Source organism: Emydura macquarii, unplaced genomic scaffold (genome assembly GCF_026122565.2).
Source record: "Emydura macquarii macquarii isolate MOO-44397 ecotype Brisbane River unplaced genomic scaffold, CSIRO-AGI_Emac_v2 contig_1230, whole genome shotgun sequence".
NCBI classification, from domain to species: domain Eukaryota; kingdom Metazoa; phylum Chordata; order Testudines; family Chelidae; genus Emydura; species Emydura macquarii.
This window is the reverse complement of record NW_027131367.1, coordinates 20000001-20019251: the sequence shown is the minus strand read 5'-3', so window position 1 is coordinate 20019251 and position 19251 is coordinate 20000001. Positions and strand designations below refer to the sequence as shown.

General features: G+C 40.9%; 1 protein-coding gene across 9 annotated transcripts in view; it reads right to left on the bottom strand.

Annotated features, from left to right (window-relative positions):
• Positions 1 to 19251, bottom strand: part of MAP2K4 (mitogen-activated protein kinase kinase 4) — a 133820-nt gene that overhangs the window by 71392 nt on the left and 43177 nt on the right. For 7 of the 9 annotated variants that reach the window (XM_067547727.1, XM_067547729.1, XM_067547725.1 and 4 more), the window contains one exon: positions 8875 to 8977. In XM_067547727.1, the coding sequence (XP_067403828.1) occupies positions 8875 to 8977 (103 nt within the window). Of the gene's footprint in view, positions 1 to 8874; positions 8978 to 12533; positions 12567 to 19251 lie in introns of all 9 variants that reach the window. The other 2 variants (XM_067547721.1, XM_067547724.1) reach the window with 1 other exon arrangement.

Here is a 19251-nt window from a genome sequence, read left to right as displayed (position 1 = left end):
GATAGTCAGCTGAACATGAGCTCTCAGTGTGACACTGGGGCCAAAAGGGCTAATACGATCCTGGGATGCATAAACTGGGGAATCTCAAGTAGGAGTTGAGAGGTTACTTTACCTCTGTTCTTGACTCTAGGGTGACCGCTGCTGGAATACTGGCCAGTTCTGGTGCCCACAGCTCAAGAAGGACATTGATAAATTGGAGAGGGGTAGCAGAATAGCCACGAGAATGATTAAAAGATTAGAAAACAGGCTCTGTAGTGATGAACTATTTAGTTTAGCACAGAAAGGCATAACACGATCCAGTGGCTGGAAATTGAAGCTAGTCAAATCTAAACGGGGGGAAAAAGGCTTAACTTGTTTAACAGTGAGGGTAATTAACCACTAGAACAATTTACCAAGGGTTGTGGTTAGGGTGACCAGATAGCAAGTGTGAAAAATCGGGATAAGGGCAGAGGGCAATAGGCTTCTATGCAAGACGGAGCCCTGTATATTGGGACTGTCCCTATAAAATCAGGAGATCTTGTCTCCTTAGTCGTGATCGATTCTCCATCACTGACAATTTTTAAATCATTAGATGCATTTCTAAAAAATTTGCTCTAGAAATTATTATGGGGCAGTTCTCTCGCCTGTGTTATACAGGAAGTCACACTAGATGATCACAATGGTCCCTTCTGGTCTTGGAATCTATGAATCTTAAGTATACTATTGAAAACAGGCTTTTGGAACAGAGGTCCAGCCTATCTCCCCTCCAGAATGAGCTATGATTATGAAACCATTATAATCCCTCCACTATGCCTTCCTCCACATGCCAGCAAGTGATGGCTCAAGGAGACAGTGTGCAGAATTCCACTGCAGGCCTTTAGCTAACAGCTTTTGATGATTAACTACCATTTTTCAGGTTTCTCTCAGCCTGCTGGAGAAGACTGTACCCCATCTCTAACGGCTAGCTTGCCTCCACTATGACTGACAACACCAGCGAACCTCTGTGTCCTCTCACAATCAAGGACACAGCCAGCTTCTACTTTTCCGGTCTGTCATATACTTAATTGCCCAAACGTCTAGCTTGTTGCCTCTTAACCACGCAGAGGCAATGAGATTCAACAGATAGACTTTACTCCAAGCCTGATGTACCTCCTTGATTCTTACAGCAAGTAAGGGAATTATCATCTCCTCCATGATTCACTGGCTGCTCAATTCCCAATGTCCTTTCACCTCGCAGACAAACCAGAGGTCTCAGTCCCCAGGACAGACTTGGCAATCAGTTTTATATTCCACAGCCCAAAGACAGACATTACTATTTATGGTAATAAGTGCTCATTCAAAGGTCCACCTGTGACATATCCTGCTCTGACCACTGTGATGCAGGGTGAGCTGCTAACTACTGCAGAGGTGGGCTGGCTTTTCCAAACCCAAGTAATTAAAGTTAGGTTCCTCTAGGCCAGTGCTTAGGGTACTAGCCTGGGACTCTGGAGATCTAGTTTCAAATCCCTTCTTTGGCACAGACTTCCTGTGTGTCTTTAGGGGTCACTTAGTCTTTGTACCTAAGTTTCCCTTCTGTAAAACGGGATAAATAGCACTTTCCCATCTCGCAGGAGTTTGTGAGGAGAAATACATTAAAAAGAGTAGGAAGCACTCAGATACTAAGGTGATGAGAGCCAGATAACTACTTGATATTATATTACGTTGGATTTAGGCACCTGAATATAGATGTCCACATTTTCAGGAGTGACGAGCATCCATAAATCCCACACTGGAGTGAATGGAAGTTGCAGCTGAACTTTTCACAAGTGACAGAACCTACTGGTATCAAAGAAGAAAGGCCAGAAGTCCTGGTAGTGTACTGCTCTGTGATACTTTTATATGCCAAAAACCAGTGAGAAAGACAAAAACAGTCCTCTCCTATCATACTTGCTGGTGGAGCCATAGGGATTTCTCCAGCAATTCACTTAGGCGTTGCAGAGACCAAAGAGCCTGTCAGCAGAGTGTGCAGAGACTTACAATGAAAACAAATGAGAGAACAGGAAAAGAAGTCAGAGTGCAGAATAACTCAATAAATACAAAGCTAAAAACAACCCCTTTCCCTGGCCACCTCTACTTACCTACAAATAACAGTAGGTGCAGAATCTCTGCTCTGTAAGACTGCCATACTAGAGAGAATCCTAAAACTCAGTAAGAGGAAGGAAAACAGCAGTTAGAAACAGCTTCAGGTAGCATCTGCAATCCAAACTCCAAAGATGATCTCAACAATATCTTCTTCAAAGGGGAGGCCCCCTTCACAAGGTCAGAGACATTAAACAAAGATGCTTTTCAAACCACATCAGTTCTTCACAATCTTCAAGCACAAAGATTTTTTGACAATTGAACTGTCATATTCGGAAGAGATGCAAATATCCAGACACAATCCAACAATTTATTAGGAAAGATCTTAATGATGAAGAATGGAAAAGAAAGAGCCTATTGACCCAAGAAACTACTGAGAGTTCTGCTCACTCTATCAAGGAGCAAAAAGTTATCAGATGGCCTATGTCCAATTAAGAGCACTTGAATATCAAGTACATGTGATAAACTGATTACCCAGACAAGCAAAAGACCCAGAATTATTCACAGGCAATTTTTGGCAAATAATTTTGAACAAGGAAATTTAAGAAAATTCCACTTTTGTTCTTGGACAATTTGCAAATAGAAAGAGGTGAAACTGGTCAAATAAATTTCCCATGAAGAGTTATTCACTCAGCTCTAGGTATCTCACCTATAACACAGCTGGCAACTAGTCAATAAAAAACCATGAAAGAATGCACAAGAAGCTATCTAAGAGCTTTGGGGAACTTCAGAGAAATTCTGGCCCTAGCCACAAAAGCCCTTTCCACTGTAACAACAACAGTCTTTGGTGCCTCCTTAAACTAAACGAAAGTGAAGGAAAATGCAGAATTCTACTTGTAAGAAGATCTGAATTTGCTCATGAAGGATTCTGGGTGACCTGGTGGACCCTTCTGGCCTTAAACTCTATGACTCTAATCTTGCATCAGTAGAGAAGGCCCACTGTAGAACACGTGCCTATAGTTCCACTGGGCATCCACCTGGAAAGCCTCTTGGTGAGTCCTTTTAGATCCCATGATGGGAGAAGGGGTACACAGCACTGCCAGAAGCCTACATAAGGACGAACCAGTGCAAGGAAAAATCAGGCACCAGGATACCTAGATACTACAGCGATGAGCAGCAGATAGGACAGACTGACAGTCCAACAGGTACTTTAGGAGGTGGGTTCATGACTTTTACAAGAAGTCACTTAATCCTGACAGCTTTCCAAACTAGCTTGCAATGGTATGTGCTCGGATACCCCAGTAACAGAGGGGACATGGCACCAGACAGATTACACAGTGCTCACTCAGGATTCCTATGTTCACAAAAAAACATACTGAAGAACAGGTAACCAGGGCACAATCCTTGCATCTACTCACTTACTAGCACACAAGGATAAACTGGTGCCAAAATACCAGTACACTGCAGGAATAATACCCCTTCCCAGAAAGCCTATATCTAAATCTAAATCACTGCATCCAAAAGGATGCTACTAAATTGTTCTAACAATTCTAATGAGAGCCAAGTGTAGTGCAGACAGATGCTATGCAATCTTCCTATACACCACGGTGCCAGTCGAAGAATCCTTCCTGTATTTCAGTCTGCCTTCAGCAGAGACTGCTAATCATATATAACTATAGATCTTGTGTAATGTGTACTAATAGCCAACAAGATCTTGTCTAAGCTGACTACATTAATTTTACTTGTGACCTAAATCCCATTTGGATGCAGAAGACAGAAGGTGAAATAAGGGGCCACACTTTACATTAAGGGTCCATTTATAAATAGTTTAGAAAGAGTGAATACTTATTATTATAGATTATTACAGAGTCCAACAGATCAAAAACTTATTTATAACCATGGCTAATAACCATTTCTAACACCAATGTTTATAATCATCAGTAACACATACTACAAATGTCTGTAACGTATATATCTGTTAATCATTCATTAACCTTTTCTAAACTATAAATGCAACCTTAATAAAAAGTGTGACTATGAAACAGTTGTGTATTGCCCCACAGATCTCCTTCCTAATACCCACTTTCATAAGGCCCCCATCCTGGGCAGCCTGTGCTTAAATCCTATTGACTTCAATGGAACTTTAAGCACATGCTTAAGTGGTATATAGACTTATGCAAGTGTTTAAGTACATTCCTGAATCAGGGCCTTGGCTAGCTACATAAATACTGTCTTTCTAAACAAGAATTTTGTTTCCGAGAGGCAGATTAATTAGCTGATCAGAAACACTGCATAGACCTTGCACCTTGCGTAATGTAACTACTATGGATTTTGTTTTTCATCTGCATAAATCACTTGAACAGAGGCAGTATTTTTAAAGCTCATTACAACAACAGCATATTATGGGATTTCTCTGCCTTTGCGCTATAGAATTCTCATGACGACAGGGCCAAGTGATGTACAGTTATGCAGGAGAAAAGCACCATGCTATACCAGACTGTCCATCATAACATAGACACTGTAATCATAGCCACAGTTGGGGCTAAACGAACTGCCCGTTCTTTTTAGGCTCCATTAAGTGGTTATGCTCATGATCCGATAGCCTCGTGCAGTAGTAAGAACTAGAATCCATCTTCACCCTACAATCCTCCACTCTAATCCTTTCCATTCGATGCTTCACACTGACCCCTCCCAGGCTGGCCCGTCCCAGAAAGGAGCCACACCAACGTCACCCAGAACAAGGGCAATTAACTTGATTTCTCAGAAGCACTCAAGCCTAGCAGCTACAGGCCCTTTATTCAGAGGAAGAAAACTTTTAAAGACAAAATCCACAGTACAAATGCCTGTCCCATGGAAGAACAACCCAATCCACACACAGACACCTCAAAACACAGCCCCCTGCTGCAGCCACCCATTCAACAGGAGCCTGACATTTCAGATGAGCTGTATACTCCGCCCTCAAGTTACAGTCCAGGTTCTGTCAGCCCAAGTGAGGTCCAGAGAGGATGACTCCTCCCCTCCCTCTGCTGACTGTATTAAGGTGGTGTTGCCCCATGGGATCACGTAGGAAGGGGTGTTCAGGGAGCCAAGCTCCAAACCTGTTAGGGATTTATTTGGAAATACACCCGTTTGTAATCTCAGTCCAAGCCACCTCTGAGTCAGGCTCCTATTTAAAGGTGATTCTAGCTCCCCCCAGATCTGAACAGATTTACCACAAGTTTAGAAAATGTTTAGGGTGAAATGCTGGCCCCGCTGAATGGGAGTTTGCCACTGACTCCAGCAGATGTCACCCCCATTTTCTGCACTGAGCAGGTGCACAGGGTATTTGGTTAATCAACATCCTCTTCTCTCAACTTTCCAGTCACCTGTAATGCAACATAACTTCTGCAGGAATATCTGACTGACTGCCCCAGTGGGCTGGGAGGTGAGCGTGTGATCCCTCTATCACTGACGAGAGAGCTTAGGCTCCTCAATGCCTACGGCCCATATTTTTAAATGTAGGTAGGCACCTAAATACCTCTAAAAATCTGATGCAAAGTCCCATTTTCAAATGGGACTTGGGTGCTTTTGAAAACGTTACCCCAGGTCATACATTGAACATGTTACCCAGCTCACATACTGAAGCTGCCCCCAAAAATCTACTTTCTTAAAAAAGAGAGATTTATTTACTGTTAAAAGAAATGATTGGCTAGTCACAGTGAACTGAGCCAGGCACAACACAGCTGTTGCTATGGAAGCTTCCCTACGTACCTTAAATCTCAACCTGAAGCACTTCCTGCTGGTTTAGTCCTGATCTTTCCCACCCTCTGGGACCATTCAGCCAATGCACATCGCTCCTGCTCTGCCTCACAGAATCATAGATGCTAAAAACCCTGCTCCTAGCTCAAGGTTATCTCTGATGCTATTTTTTCACACCGTTCTCCAATCGTTTCTTTTTTTTTCAACAAGCTGTCAGAACATTTGGCTCAATATGGAGCATTGATTGTTGAGAACTGTGGTCTTTGGATGGTGCTCTTCTGCATTAAACAGAAGGGTGACTTCAGGCTACACTGTGAAAAGCTGAAGGATACAATTGGGCTGTGGAATACACTCTGGTCACCTCTTCTGTAGTGGTGTCTTAGTTTCAGTAGCAGAATTTATACGGACACTTCCTCCTGACAAAAGCCTCAACAGAACAGAAAACCCCATTCATTACCCTTCTCTCCATTTACATAATAAGAAACCACAATTTCTTACCTTAAAATCCACCAATCCAGCCTGATCAGTTCCCCGATCACAACCTGTCAATCAAGCAGAGTACAGCTAATAGGCGATTATATTTTGTGGCACCTGTTGGTCACTATTAACTGCTTCCTCTCAGCTTCCCGTAAATTATTTCCAGAGTTCAAACAAGGTAAAAGAATAATTTGACAACAGCAAATTCTGCCCTTTTGGAGGCAGATACAAGGGGACAGCCTCCGGATTGGTGGATCCAAGTCACAGAAACCTAAATTTCATATGAGAAATTAACCTCTCTGTATCTTCAGATCCACCCATCTGGACCAATGGGATCTAGATAGCAAAAACCATCAAGAAAGGGGAAGTCAGCAGTACTGTGCTGAGCCAGCACTGGCACATGAAACCAAAAACAGCACCCAAAAAACCCAGCACTACTCAATCCACAAGGCTTGAAGAAGAAGCAGCAACCTAATAAATAGAAAACAATCTTGGTCAGAATGGCCCTTGAAAAGTAGGAGCCAGATGGTCTGAAATATCCAATCCAAATCAATCATCCAGAAATGTTTCCCATCAAAAGAGAAAAAGCAAATCCAACCCCTCTCAGGGACCGGAGAGGCCTCTGCAGAGAGGAAAGCAAATTCAGAGTCACAAGCTGCAGCACACCAACACCTACCGGAGCTTGGGCCTGTGGAACTGGGCAAGGAGTACGATCAAAAGATAAGAGTGTTGTCTTTGAAAAAGAGAACTTAGAAAAGACAACCATAAAGAGCACAAGGATAAAAAAACAGATGTTCTCTGAGCTTGTCCAGGCCTCCCACAGCAAGAAACAATCCAGACCACACAATCTAAAAAAAGGCAGGTCACACACCTCTCTGAGGCCATAGAAATGAGCTAATCTACACTTCACACAGAAAAGCCATTACACGGTTTATCCTCCAGGAGCATTTTCATGCAAACACATCATACCGTCGTCACCTTCTGTTAGTTTAACACTGTGGCTGACCCAGAACAAATCCAAATTCACTGTGCTCCAGAGAACCAATTATTCTTGAGAACATCCTGTTCTCTAGCCCCCTTCACAACTGCAACTCCCACATCATCAGAGTAGTGCTTACTGAAGAGCAACATTACCAGAGTCACTTGCATAAATATGGAATTTAAGATGTCACTGCTTCCAGCAGATGATTCTTCCATGCTAGGCAGGAACCACTATTATCCAGACAGGATCCGAGACAGACACCAATGGAGGTAGATACACTGTGAAGGCAAGTCAATAAAGACGACGAACGGGGTAAACCCATTAGCATAGACTGAACCCCTCATGAAGCAGGGTGGAGACGGGGGCCTGAAAAAAGGAAAGGCTCCAAGGTAGTTTCCTGTGGAAAGTCATGGGAGAGGAAGACAAAGAGACTGACAGTGGAAAATTCTGGAATCCTGCAGCAAATGAGACAATTTGTTTGTGTTTTAAAGAGGGAGAGAGAGAATGACCCCTAAGTGTACAGCATTTTAAGGAAAAGAGAGTTGGAAACCGCAGTCCTGGTTCCGGGAGGATGATGACCCTGAGACCTGCTGAAGTGCTCACAGGAAGTTTCTGTATTTTGTACCTACCAGCACTATCTACTTGGGTTTCAGAAATATGTTCCTAACTCAGCTGAAAACACTTGATCAAAAAGGTCCAAAGCAGAGGGAGCTACCAGAGACAGGAACAGACCTCAAGGAGCGTATACTGTGGGGAAGTAGAAGGCACTGAGCTAAAGGGAGGGTGCAGCAACATGCAAAGCAGAAGCATACTAAAAACAAAAACGCCACCAAAGAGTCCAGAAGCACCACAGACAGCTGGGAAAAGTTCAGGGACAATGTCTGAGATTTGCCTTTGGCAAAACTCTTGATATCTGGTAAAGACACCTGAAGAGGAAAAATTAGGGACATCTGTGTACACTAGCTGATTTCTGCCACACTTACAGGTTATGGGTGGGGCACCCATCAATCTAGATTGGTGGATCTGAGGATACAAAGCTCATATTTTCTGTGACATTTTATCATGTTTAATGTCAGAAGTAGCTCTGTTCTCCACTTACATTCAACCTTTACATAAAACTATCTCTGACTATCTTGCTTGGAAATTCAGTGAGATCTAGTCACTAAGTAACTCCGCAAGATACGGATTTTTGTAAAATTACATTCTTCAGTCAACTGCTTTTCATTTTAGTGCTAAATCACATTTATGTATCTTTCACAAGTAAACACAGGAACAAGAACTTGTCTTTAATGAAAAGCAATAAGCACTGAATAGCGAGGCAGAAAAATGACAGTGAACAGAACTGGAAATTAGTTATAGGTGAAGCCTGCTTGTGTATCAGCTACAATTTAATTGGCAGCTCTCTGTCCAAACCTGAAAGGCGTTAGCCCCAATTTAAGACAGGAAGAGTCCTAACTTATCCTTTTTCTAATTTATTAAAAATAATTAAACCAAACCTTTCTACACTGATTCGAACTAGCAGTTTTTTGAACAGCCTACAATATAACTGAAACAGTGAAACTGGCTTTTAAAATAGCATCACATATTAGCAGAATCATTTCAGTATTGTTTTATCAATGGAGCCTGGATTTTATACTCACATGTGAGGATTTTGGAAAGGAACGCCAGACGTATTGAGAGTAAATCTTGCTGTGGATTTGAAAGGTGGGTTTGCAAAATTCAACTTCAATGCTTTGCGTTTACCTGGGAGACAATGAACAGAAAATAAAATTTTTGTGGGCAACAAAATATCCTGTTCTGAGAGCATCTGGAATTAACCAGAACAACCCCCTCCCCCAAAAACAAACAAACAAACAAAAACAAACAAAACAAACTGTAAGAAAAGGGAAATGTATTTCACATTAGCATTAGCACACAATGCTACTGGCAAGAGAAGAGGAACAGATTTGGAATTCCTCCCCTAACTCTCCCCAACTCACTATATGACTTTGGGTACATCATTTTGCATCTCTGCACCTTCATTTCTCCCCATCTGTAAAATGCACATCACAAAACTCTACCATGAGTGTTGAGAGGTCCAGTAACCACTGTAAAGCACTTGAGATCTGTGCATGAAAGAATCTATACAAGTATTACAGCTATTGTTCCTCCTTGTACATGCTGGTATGTACTCTACAGCAACTTCCAGACAAAAAACAATGCTAAAATGGAGTTAAGATTGACAGTATCATATCACAATGGGCAGTTTCCTCCAGGACTCAACTGACTTCCTCCACAAACTCCACATTAACTTCCTCCCTCAGAACACCGTCCTCATCACCTTAGATATCACTTCCCTATACACCAACATCCCTCACAATGATGGATTAGCTTTCTGCCTCATATATTTACAAGACAATGGACGACATTCAGATATCCAGGCCAAACACATCCATTTCATCCTCACCCATAACTACTTTACATTCAACAACAAACTTTGTCCAAACAATGGGAACAACTATGGGTGGCTCTCCAATATGCCAACCTCTTCATGGGCCACCTTGAAGAAGAATTTCTGGACAAATGCACCACAAAACCAAACTTATACATGTGATACATGGATAATATTTTCATCCTCTGGAGAGATGGCTTAAAGTCCCTCCTAGATTTCCACCACAATTCCAACAATCATTAAATCATAATCCATTAAACTCTCGGTGGAACACCCCCACTCTCGCATCAGCTTCCTGGATACTATGATCAGCTTCAACAATAGAACCCTACAGACAACCATATCCTAGAAACCCACAGATCACCAGATCTACCTTCACAGATCCAGTAACCACCCCAAACACACCAAGAAATCTGTTCTCTACAGCCAGGCACTCAGATACCACAGAACATGCTCAGAGGAGAAAGTCCGGGATACACATCTTAACACACTTAAAACCTCTTTCACCAAACAAGGACACTCCATCAGAGAACGACATCGCATCATGGAATGGGTCACCCAAATACCCTAGGAGAACCTGCTTCAATACAGAAATAAAACCTTTCTGACCACACATCCCTAGTTGTCACCTACCACCCCACACTGGAACCCATATGAGCTATCATCAAACAACTACAATGGGGACCCCATCCTGAAAGAAATCTTTCCTGAACACCCACTTCTGGCCTTCAAACAAGGTTCCAACCTCTGCCAGATCATCACCAGAAGCAAACTCCACACAGAGCAGGGCACATCAACTCACAGCAGCACCAAATCCTGCCAGAACAGATGCAAAACCCGCAGACGTATCTCCACTGCTACAATGCTCAATACCCACACAAAACACCTTTCAAGCTCCATGGTCCTACACATGCCTAGCACAACATGTGGGGTACCTCATCCAGTGCACTAAACGCCTTAAAAACAACTATGTTGGTGACACCAGACAACCATTACACGCTTGAATGAACTCACAGAGGAAAATGATAAAAGACAAAAACACCCTGTCATCTGTGAGTGAACACTTTTCACGAAGTGATCACTGACCTATCAGTCATCCTCAAAGGAAACCTGCAAAACACTTTCAAAAGACTACCTGGGAGCTTACATTTATTACTCTGCTAGACACTAACAATCATGAACTGAACAAAGACGCTGGATTTTTTGTTTATTACAACAATCTGTAATCCACTAATGCCTCTTTTTGTTCTAGAACTGCAGAGGTGTTAATGGCCCACTCTACCTTGAATGGTCCCTTACATTATTTGCTAACTATTTAAGCTAAACAACCTGTTACACCTTGCATTTTGCTGTCATGCTGGGAATACCTTTCCCAGACTTCAAGAAGAGCTGTGTGTGTCTGGAAAGCTTGTCTGTCTCACCAACAGAAGTTGGTCCAATAAAAAATATTATCACCCTTGTCTCTCTAGTATCCTGGGACCGACACTGACACAACTACACTGCATAGTGCCATATCAGTAATTCAAGGGCATAAAACATTTCAGGGATGGTGTAATTATTTCAAACACAAGCATTACAGAGCCACGACAATGAAGTTAAAGGTTAAAATTAAAGAAATTCCACATTAGATTTGGAAATGTGCACTTAGGACACCCAAACAACCTTAGCTCTCTCCTGCATTGACACAATTCAAAACCATACAATTCCAATTAATGTATGTTTGTGCTCAGATTAGATTAATCAGATTCTTAAAGATATATGATTTTTGTTGTTTTTTTTGTTTTAATTCCTTCCCCCTCCTGATGTCACTACAGGGCAGAGATAAGGATGTTCAGGTGTCTTAAATGTGCATTCCCATATCTTAACAGCTTGGATTTCTTTTAAATGAAACCTTAACTTTGAATTTTCTGGCTCTGTAATGCTTGATTTTGGGATAGTTACAACACCCCCGTAATGTTTTTTACCCTTAAATTACTTATACATATTTTCGAATCTTAACCCCACTTTAATGAAGGCTTTGTCTGGAAATGTCTGTTTTTCAAATGACTAAAGATGTCATATATGAACTCCAAAACAAGGAACTGAAAGGAAATACTATCATGTACAAGTGCTAATATTCTGCAGATTTGTAGTATCAACCTGAAATCAATTTTCTATTTTAACTTTTAGGGACAAATTCACTGGGCAGATTCACAGAGTGTATTGTTCAGTTAAACTGGGTTTATGATGGCTTTGCATCATCAGAGGTGCAGAGAAGGGGCAGGGAGAAAGAGCAGGGTTTTGCATAGACAGTGAAGGGAAAGGGACACAGTGATGTGTGCAGGCCTGGACAGGAGTATGGCTGATAGGAAAGGGGGCTGTATTAAGTGTATTGTTCTACATGACAGAGAACTGGAAGTGCCCAGTTCCAGAGTCCCAGTGTCTCTATGCTCCCCTAATAGTGCTACCCTGTTGAACAGTGCTGCGGGGATCCTAACAGATTTTTTTAATGCAACCCTGAGTGCAATAAGCAGTCAGTGCAAGCAGAACCTAGAATGGATCCTCTCTCCCCAAGAAGATAAAGATATGTCTGGTTGTGTGAGCATACAGAAACCTTGCCACGTTTGGTGTTGAAAAAATTCCTAAATGGAACTTCTAGGTATATCCTCCTTTCATAATGCCCTCTGTTTTAAAAGACTTCTCTGTTCCCAACTACCATCTAAAATGTTTCTTTTGGCTCCCAGGGAGCCTTTCATTCACATTCCTAAATTGTCCATATTCAAGGTAGCAAAATGAATCAATGGTTCCTCAACACTGGCTTCCGGTTATTTAATAACACTGCATTTTTAAATCTTTGCTCTTCATAGACGACAGTCATTTCACACTTACTTGATTCTGCTGAAAAAGTGTCCAAGTGGACATCTGTAAATTAAGGCAGAGAATAATTTACACTGAGCTCACACACACCCCAAACTGTAACTCTATCAAGGGCTTTGGCTGGAGTGTATTTTATTATTTACAGTAGTTGACAAAGAATGCAGATAGCATTAATTGCATAAACATTGAAGAATTTCTAGAAGCTTTATGATTTGTATTAAGGAACAAGAGGACACTCTTATAAGGTGGCCGTTCTCAGTAAATACACAGGGTGATTAGAGACAAAATAATGAGAGGTTTGATATAAGTTACTTAATAAGGAAAATCAGGAATCCTGCTTTAAACACAAAACCCAATGTAGACTTTTAGACTGACTTCTCCTTTGGGAGGTAATTGCTTCTCTCTAGGAGATTTTCTCTAAGGAGGGCAAAACAGCGCACATTTTACCTTACATTTTTTGCACACGTTAAAATTTAACAAATAAACCTTCTGCTGTCACAAAAACCAAAGACAGGATGCAATTTCATTGGTGTGCTTTGAGAAAGAAGCAAGAAGCACCATGAGAGAAGGGTGCCTCCATAAGCTCCAGGTAGCATAGTCCCTCACCAAGGTCAGGTAGGGAGCAAAAATGTAGGCCTCTAAATTTGGGTCCACCTCTCTCCATATTGTATTGCAGCTGTCTTAGGAAGGTAGTAATTTCCTGCAGTCCTTGGATGGTGCTAACTTTCTTGATCAGCACTTGATGAATTCAGAGGGCACCACCTAATATCATGCATGATGAGGTATGTTTGTACTATGGACTTCAAGTGACAGAGCCTATTTAACTGAGCTTGATGCAAGTTAACGCAAGGAAGTGCATCACACTCATAAATGCATTTGTTTCAAACCAGAATAAGCTCTTCCGATATAAGCACTTTTATACTCATATAACTGCATCTGCAAAAGCAGGGTTTAATGAGGCCAGCTAAAGCAGCAAAACTTAAGTGTAGAGACAAGGCCTGAGACACTAACTCTAGTCTACACTAAGAATTTACATTGGATTTTTCACACCCTTGAGAAGCATAGCTATACTGACCTAACTCTTGGTGTAGACCCAGTTACCGCCTCTCAGGGAGGTGGATTACTTACACTCCTGGGAGAAGCTCTCCCGTCAGTGTAAGTAGTGTCTACACTGAAGTCCTACAGCAGCCAACCTGTAGCGGAACAGCTGTACTGCCCTAGCATTTTAAATGTAGACAAGCCCTAACCTCTCACCAAGGACTCTTCGACTATGGCCACATCTATCTACACTACAAAATTATGCTCCTTGTGTCGGTGGTGCACATCCTCACCAGATGTTGTATCAATGCAGTGCACTACGAGTGGGTATCCCACTGTGCAACTCGTCACCATCCAGAGCAGGGTGTTTTGGAAAGGTTTTGCAATGCCTGATGGAGCCAAAACGAGTCACGCAGGGAGCATAGGGTCAACTTCCCATAATGCACTGTTTTCCATCCCATAATGGTTCCCCCTCATTTGGAATACTGTGTGCAGTATGGGTCATCTCATCCCAAAAGGGATATTGCAGAATTCAAGGGGGTTCACAAAACAGTGGCAAGAAAAATTAAGTGCTTGGAAAAATTCACATATTAAGAGAGATTGAAAAGACTGAGATTGTTTGCTTTAGAAAGGAGAGAAATAAGCAGGGACATTACAAAATTATAAAAGATAATGGATGGTCTAGAGACAGTCTAGACTGATACAGAGAACTTCTGTTTGCCCTGTGTCATAATGCAAGACCAAGGGACAGTCAATGAAATTTGAAAGCTGGGACAATCAAAACTGATAAAAGGAAATACTTTTCCCCATACTGCATAATTAGACTGTGGAACTCTTTGCTAACAGATTTTGGAAGATATGCGAACCCTCCTGCTTCAGGGTTTGAATCAACTCTATTGGGGATTCGGATGAGCTTTCATGGGGGCAGATTATGCCGTAGCTGCCTAGTGTGGGATTTCTGGTACTGGCCACTCTTGTAGACAAGATCAAGTTGGGCACCTGCTACATGTCTATCCCGCTCCATGATCACAGAAGGGAGTTGAAGTTTCCACAGACTCTCTCTCAGCACTAGCTGCACTCTGACCTGCCAAACTGACACACTTGATGTCACTCCACTGTCTAACTGACCTCATGGTTAGAATACTTTTTATGGCTAAGTACCAACAAGGTCTCCCTTTTAAAACATAACAGAGAATGCTGCACAGAGACATCAGATGTTTAACAGTCAAGATAGGTATTATTAAAAAGGTTATCATCATACATTTTAAAATTTTCCTTGCTTGTTTATGCATGTTAGGTCCTGCCCTATCCACGGTGTGTTAATTCTTGGCTGGTAATTATGAACAGTGATTATGTCACCCCTTAGTCATGTTTCCTGTAAATGATGCATAAATTCAGCTCTTAAACTTCATCCAATTATCTACTGATTTTATCTTTAACAATTTTTTATATATCATGGAACCCTAAACTTCATGCGTTGTCCCAGATGTCCATAGTGCTATACAGCAGGAATAATCCCTTCCCTATCCACAACTCCCCTTTAAAGGTCATGAACTATGATATAGAAATGGAAAAACCCTAACTACAGTAACCATACATCTAAACAGAATATTTGTCCTTATAGAGGCATTATCATGTCATAGAGAACATAAATGAATGTACTGACTCCAACCACTCTCAGTATCCTCTTCTCTGAAGTTCTTTCTTACACTATCCTTTAGTTTTTTTCTTTTTTGAAAACCTAGAACCTTAATACCTAAACTTCCTCCCATTTTACGTGTGTGTCAGATTTTTCTTGCATTTATCCCAATTAAACTTCATTCTACTATTTTCTATTTTAATAACTTTCTAAGACCCTACAGGACTTTAATTATCTTCCGCAGTACTATAGCTGTGCCCAATAGCTTTGGGTTTTCTGTGAATTTGATTCGTATAAGAAGGTAACCTGGGATATTTCTATCCATGACCCAGAACGAGAACATAACTTACTGCTGCCTCCCAGGCTCCAGGACAAAGGATTTGACAAGAAAAGCAAAGGATATCCTGAGGAACGCTGGGAATTTCCACTTACTATATGTCACACAGAAACTAACAATACAAATGGAGGGACACAGGATACAGTAGACTAAGATGCTAGGGATTTAGGAAGACAACTGAAGACAATGTAGGTGGTCTTCTTAAGGGTCCTTCTGGTACCATGTGCAAGCAAAAAGAGAAGCTGATACTAGAGCCCAACCAATGCATAATTCAATAGTGTGGAGAGGATTTTGGATTTGGAGATTATTAGGTTTACTACTTGGGATAGGAATCTACACACTTGTACATACGGAGCATTGATTCCAGGGTTCAAAACTAGCAGAGCTTTTTATATGGAGTAAGTAGAAAAGTCATAGACAGGAGCTTACACTCAAAATTCTGGCATGCACTTCTAATCTGAGTAAATCAGAGTCTGAAACAAAGTAAAACCAAGAGGAACATTACCAACAACCCTCTCTGTCTATGGCAGTGGGTCCACCTGGCACCACCCTCTTCGGTCAAGCTCAGTTCTCAGCCTTCTAGAATTCTGTGGCATTTTCTACACTCAACCTTAACACCCACCACAGAAGTGACATATAAAAAGACAAGGTGAGGAAGGTGTTGTGAGGGTCAGTTCAATATCTGTAAATATCTGTCCAGAACTTTATATTTTCTTAGTATGTATTTATTATTAATCCAGAAAAAATCTTCACTGGCTGGAAGATAAGATTGCTTGAGCAACGAAGACATCACTGTAAACCAAAAGATATGAAATGAAAAATTCAGTCGTATTACAAGCACATCACAAACTTAACATTCTTCTACACTACATACATAAGAAAATGAATAGCAATTATTCTGTAAGACATACAAATTCATTAACAAGAGACAGCTTTAACTCCAATTACAGTTTGTATTTTGGGGTTTGATGCTGTTTCCACTGAAGTCAATGGAAAAACCTCTTTTGACATATATGGCCCAGGACCTTGCCTCTGCTGATGTCCTGTTTAATCCATGAGTAACAGAATGTAAAAGTTTTAAAACAATCATGTCAAATATATAGTGTTGTATGAGTTTGGATTTTATGTCATTTGACTTATACAGTGACATGATAAACAGCATAAAATATGTATTGTAATAGTAATTATAATTAAAATATTTTCTTTATAATTTGTTGCAAAATATATTTAGCATTTACATCAGTAGATAATTTGTCAGTCGTAAGTAAGGCTGTCTCTCACTAATAAATTTTAATTTATTGATTTTTGCATCTTGTGGAATACATTGCTGTTTGTTTCTTTATACACAAAGAGTAGATAAACCAGAACATGTCTTGTACTTATCATTCACAATAACCTGATTTGTCATTGCTCACATTTTTTTTTTTTCAAACCAATATAGGAAATTTAAAAATTCAGTTACGTCTTTAGTGATCAACCAACCTTATCTTCCAGTTTACCAAATTTTTCACTTGGATTATATTTTCAAGAGTTAAATCCTGACCCCATTGAAGTCCTTGGGAGATTTGCCATTCACTTTAACAGAAACTGGATTTTGCCCTATATGTTTTAAAGACTTTTTAAAACTGAATGAAAATCTCACATAATTTGTTTAAGTATATAGATTAGGCAGGGAGAAGTTGTGTGAACCAACAGATTTCCACCTTAGCTCAATGCAATCTTCACACGTAAGTCCTCTTCTCTGTCAGTCCCTTTGCAAGCAGGAAGAGGAAAGTTTTGTCCCTTAAGGTATTTCAAGAAATGACTCAGTAAGGCATGTACCCAGCACTTCACATTATATAGTTGCTCCTAAACACGTCAGGTTGATCTTGTCAACTTTATTTCCACTTTAAAATTTTTATAGAAACCTAAAGGGCAGGCACACCTATGCAGCTGGCGTAAGAAAAATCTGTGGATAAGATCGTACGTGGAAGTAGGTTAGTTGCGAGTGTTGCGACAGTTTGTAGATATCACTGTTACATGAAGACACTGAGCTATAGCTCATCAGTGTGCAAATGTAGGCTACAAGTTAATGTGATTTTGCATATTATCTATGTGAAAAGATTTTTTCCCCCACCCTTTTCTTAAAAGAAAGAGTCCTGCACATCCCAAACAGAGAATCCGCAGGAGCAGCTCTGTTTCTGTGCCAAACATGCTGGCTTCAACACAGGACTGAGCTGGACCAGAGCCGCAAGCTTTGCTGAGGGTCATTTTCACATAACTCTCATCATCTTTCCATTATCATAATCTCCATTTTCTGATCCTTGCCTCTGCAAGAACCACTGTGTCTACAATGTGTCGGGAAACTGGTTTGGTTGGTAATTCATCTTCAATTAATTCTGAGTCAGAGGAGTGGTGAAAACCTCTTTCATGGACCTGGGTACCTGAAACCTTCTGTCATAACAACTCTTACTGAGAAACCCTTTGACCCTTTTGCCTGAAGCACAGGGTCACACTCGTTTCCATAGGGAAAACAGTGTCACTTCTGAAACTGCGTAAAACACAGAATTTGCAGTTGCTGTTGTAGTAATTAGTACCTGAACGAGGCAAAAGATCAGAGCTGCAAAATACCAAAAAGTTACAGATTTGTTGTTAAAGGGCTCCAAAAAAGTGAGCACCTCATTCAGAACAGCAAAATGGTGTTATTTTGAATGTGTTAACCTAATTTGCACCAAGCCAACTTGGAAAATTCCAATACTTTGATAATTTTAATGGCAGTGTTTTGTTTATGGCCATCTTTCAGACATCCCTTAAAGACCGTCCTTTTTCTTAAGGTATGTTACATGTTTGCTTTTGACTGGACTGTGTAAGCCTTGTATGATCCAGAACTACTTTCACCTCTTCTCCTTCCCTTTTTTCCTAGTAGTATAATTTCCTTGCATTATACCTTCTATTTCACATAAGAGAGAGGGTTTCTGATAAAAATTGTGTTAAGAATGTTAACAACTCCATTTGTTTAAATTTACAACTTTCCATTTTCCTGGTGCCACCTTCACTTCTCCTTAGATGTGTCAGTGACAGCAAAAGGGAAGCACTAGGTACTTGTATGGTCTTGTAATAGTTACAAGAAAAAACAATTTAAGGTGATAAAATACAAATTCTGCCATTACCTTAACTATGGAGTCACTACTGCTCCACCATAATTATTGGCCTTTTCTTCCCTTCCTTGCCACGAGCGTCCAAAGGTTGCAATTTTGATACAGTCCTTCACTCTGACTTGCCTCCTCCTATATCTCCTTTGTCTGTATGTCTGTCTGTCAACACCTTTGTTCTCTGGTGCCACTGCTTCAGCTCCTCTGATTGGCAGTAGGTGCTGATGGGGTGAGAAGTATGTGCTAATACCAGCACCCACACACATACATGTAAGATTTAATTAGGTACGAGAAAGTTTAAGACCAGACAATCTACGTGTAACAAAAACACCTGCCTTTTGGTTTAACACAGTAAACAGCACAAATCTATTAACTTAAATGAGAGTGTGATTTAGATGCCAGGACTAACATTATCAAAATTACCAGTGATTCTGGGTGACCAACTTCTTTAAAAAGGCTGATATTTTGAGGACAGTGCTAAACATCTGTCCTCTGGAAATCAGGCCTCTTTTGGGGCACCCAAAAAGCAAGTCCGCCAAAGCCAGTAGTCACTGTGACGCTGGCAAACCAGGTGCCAGCTTAGGT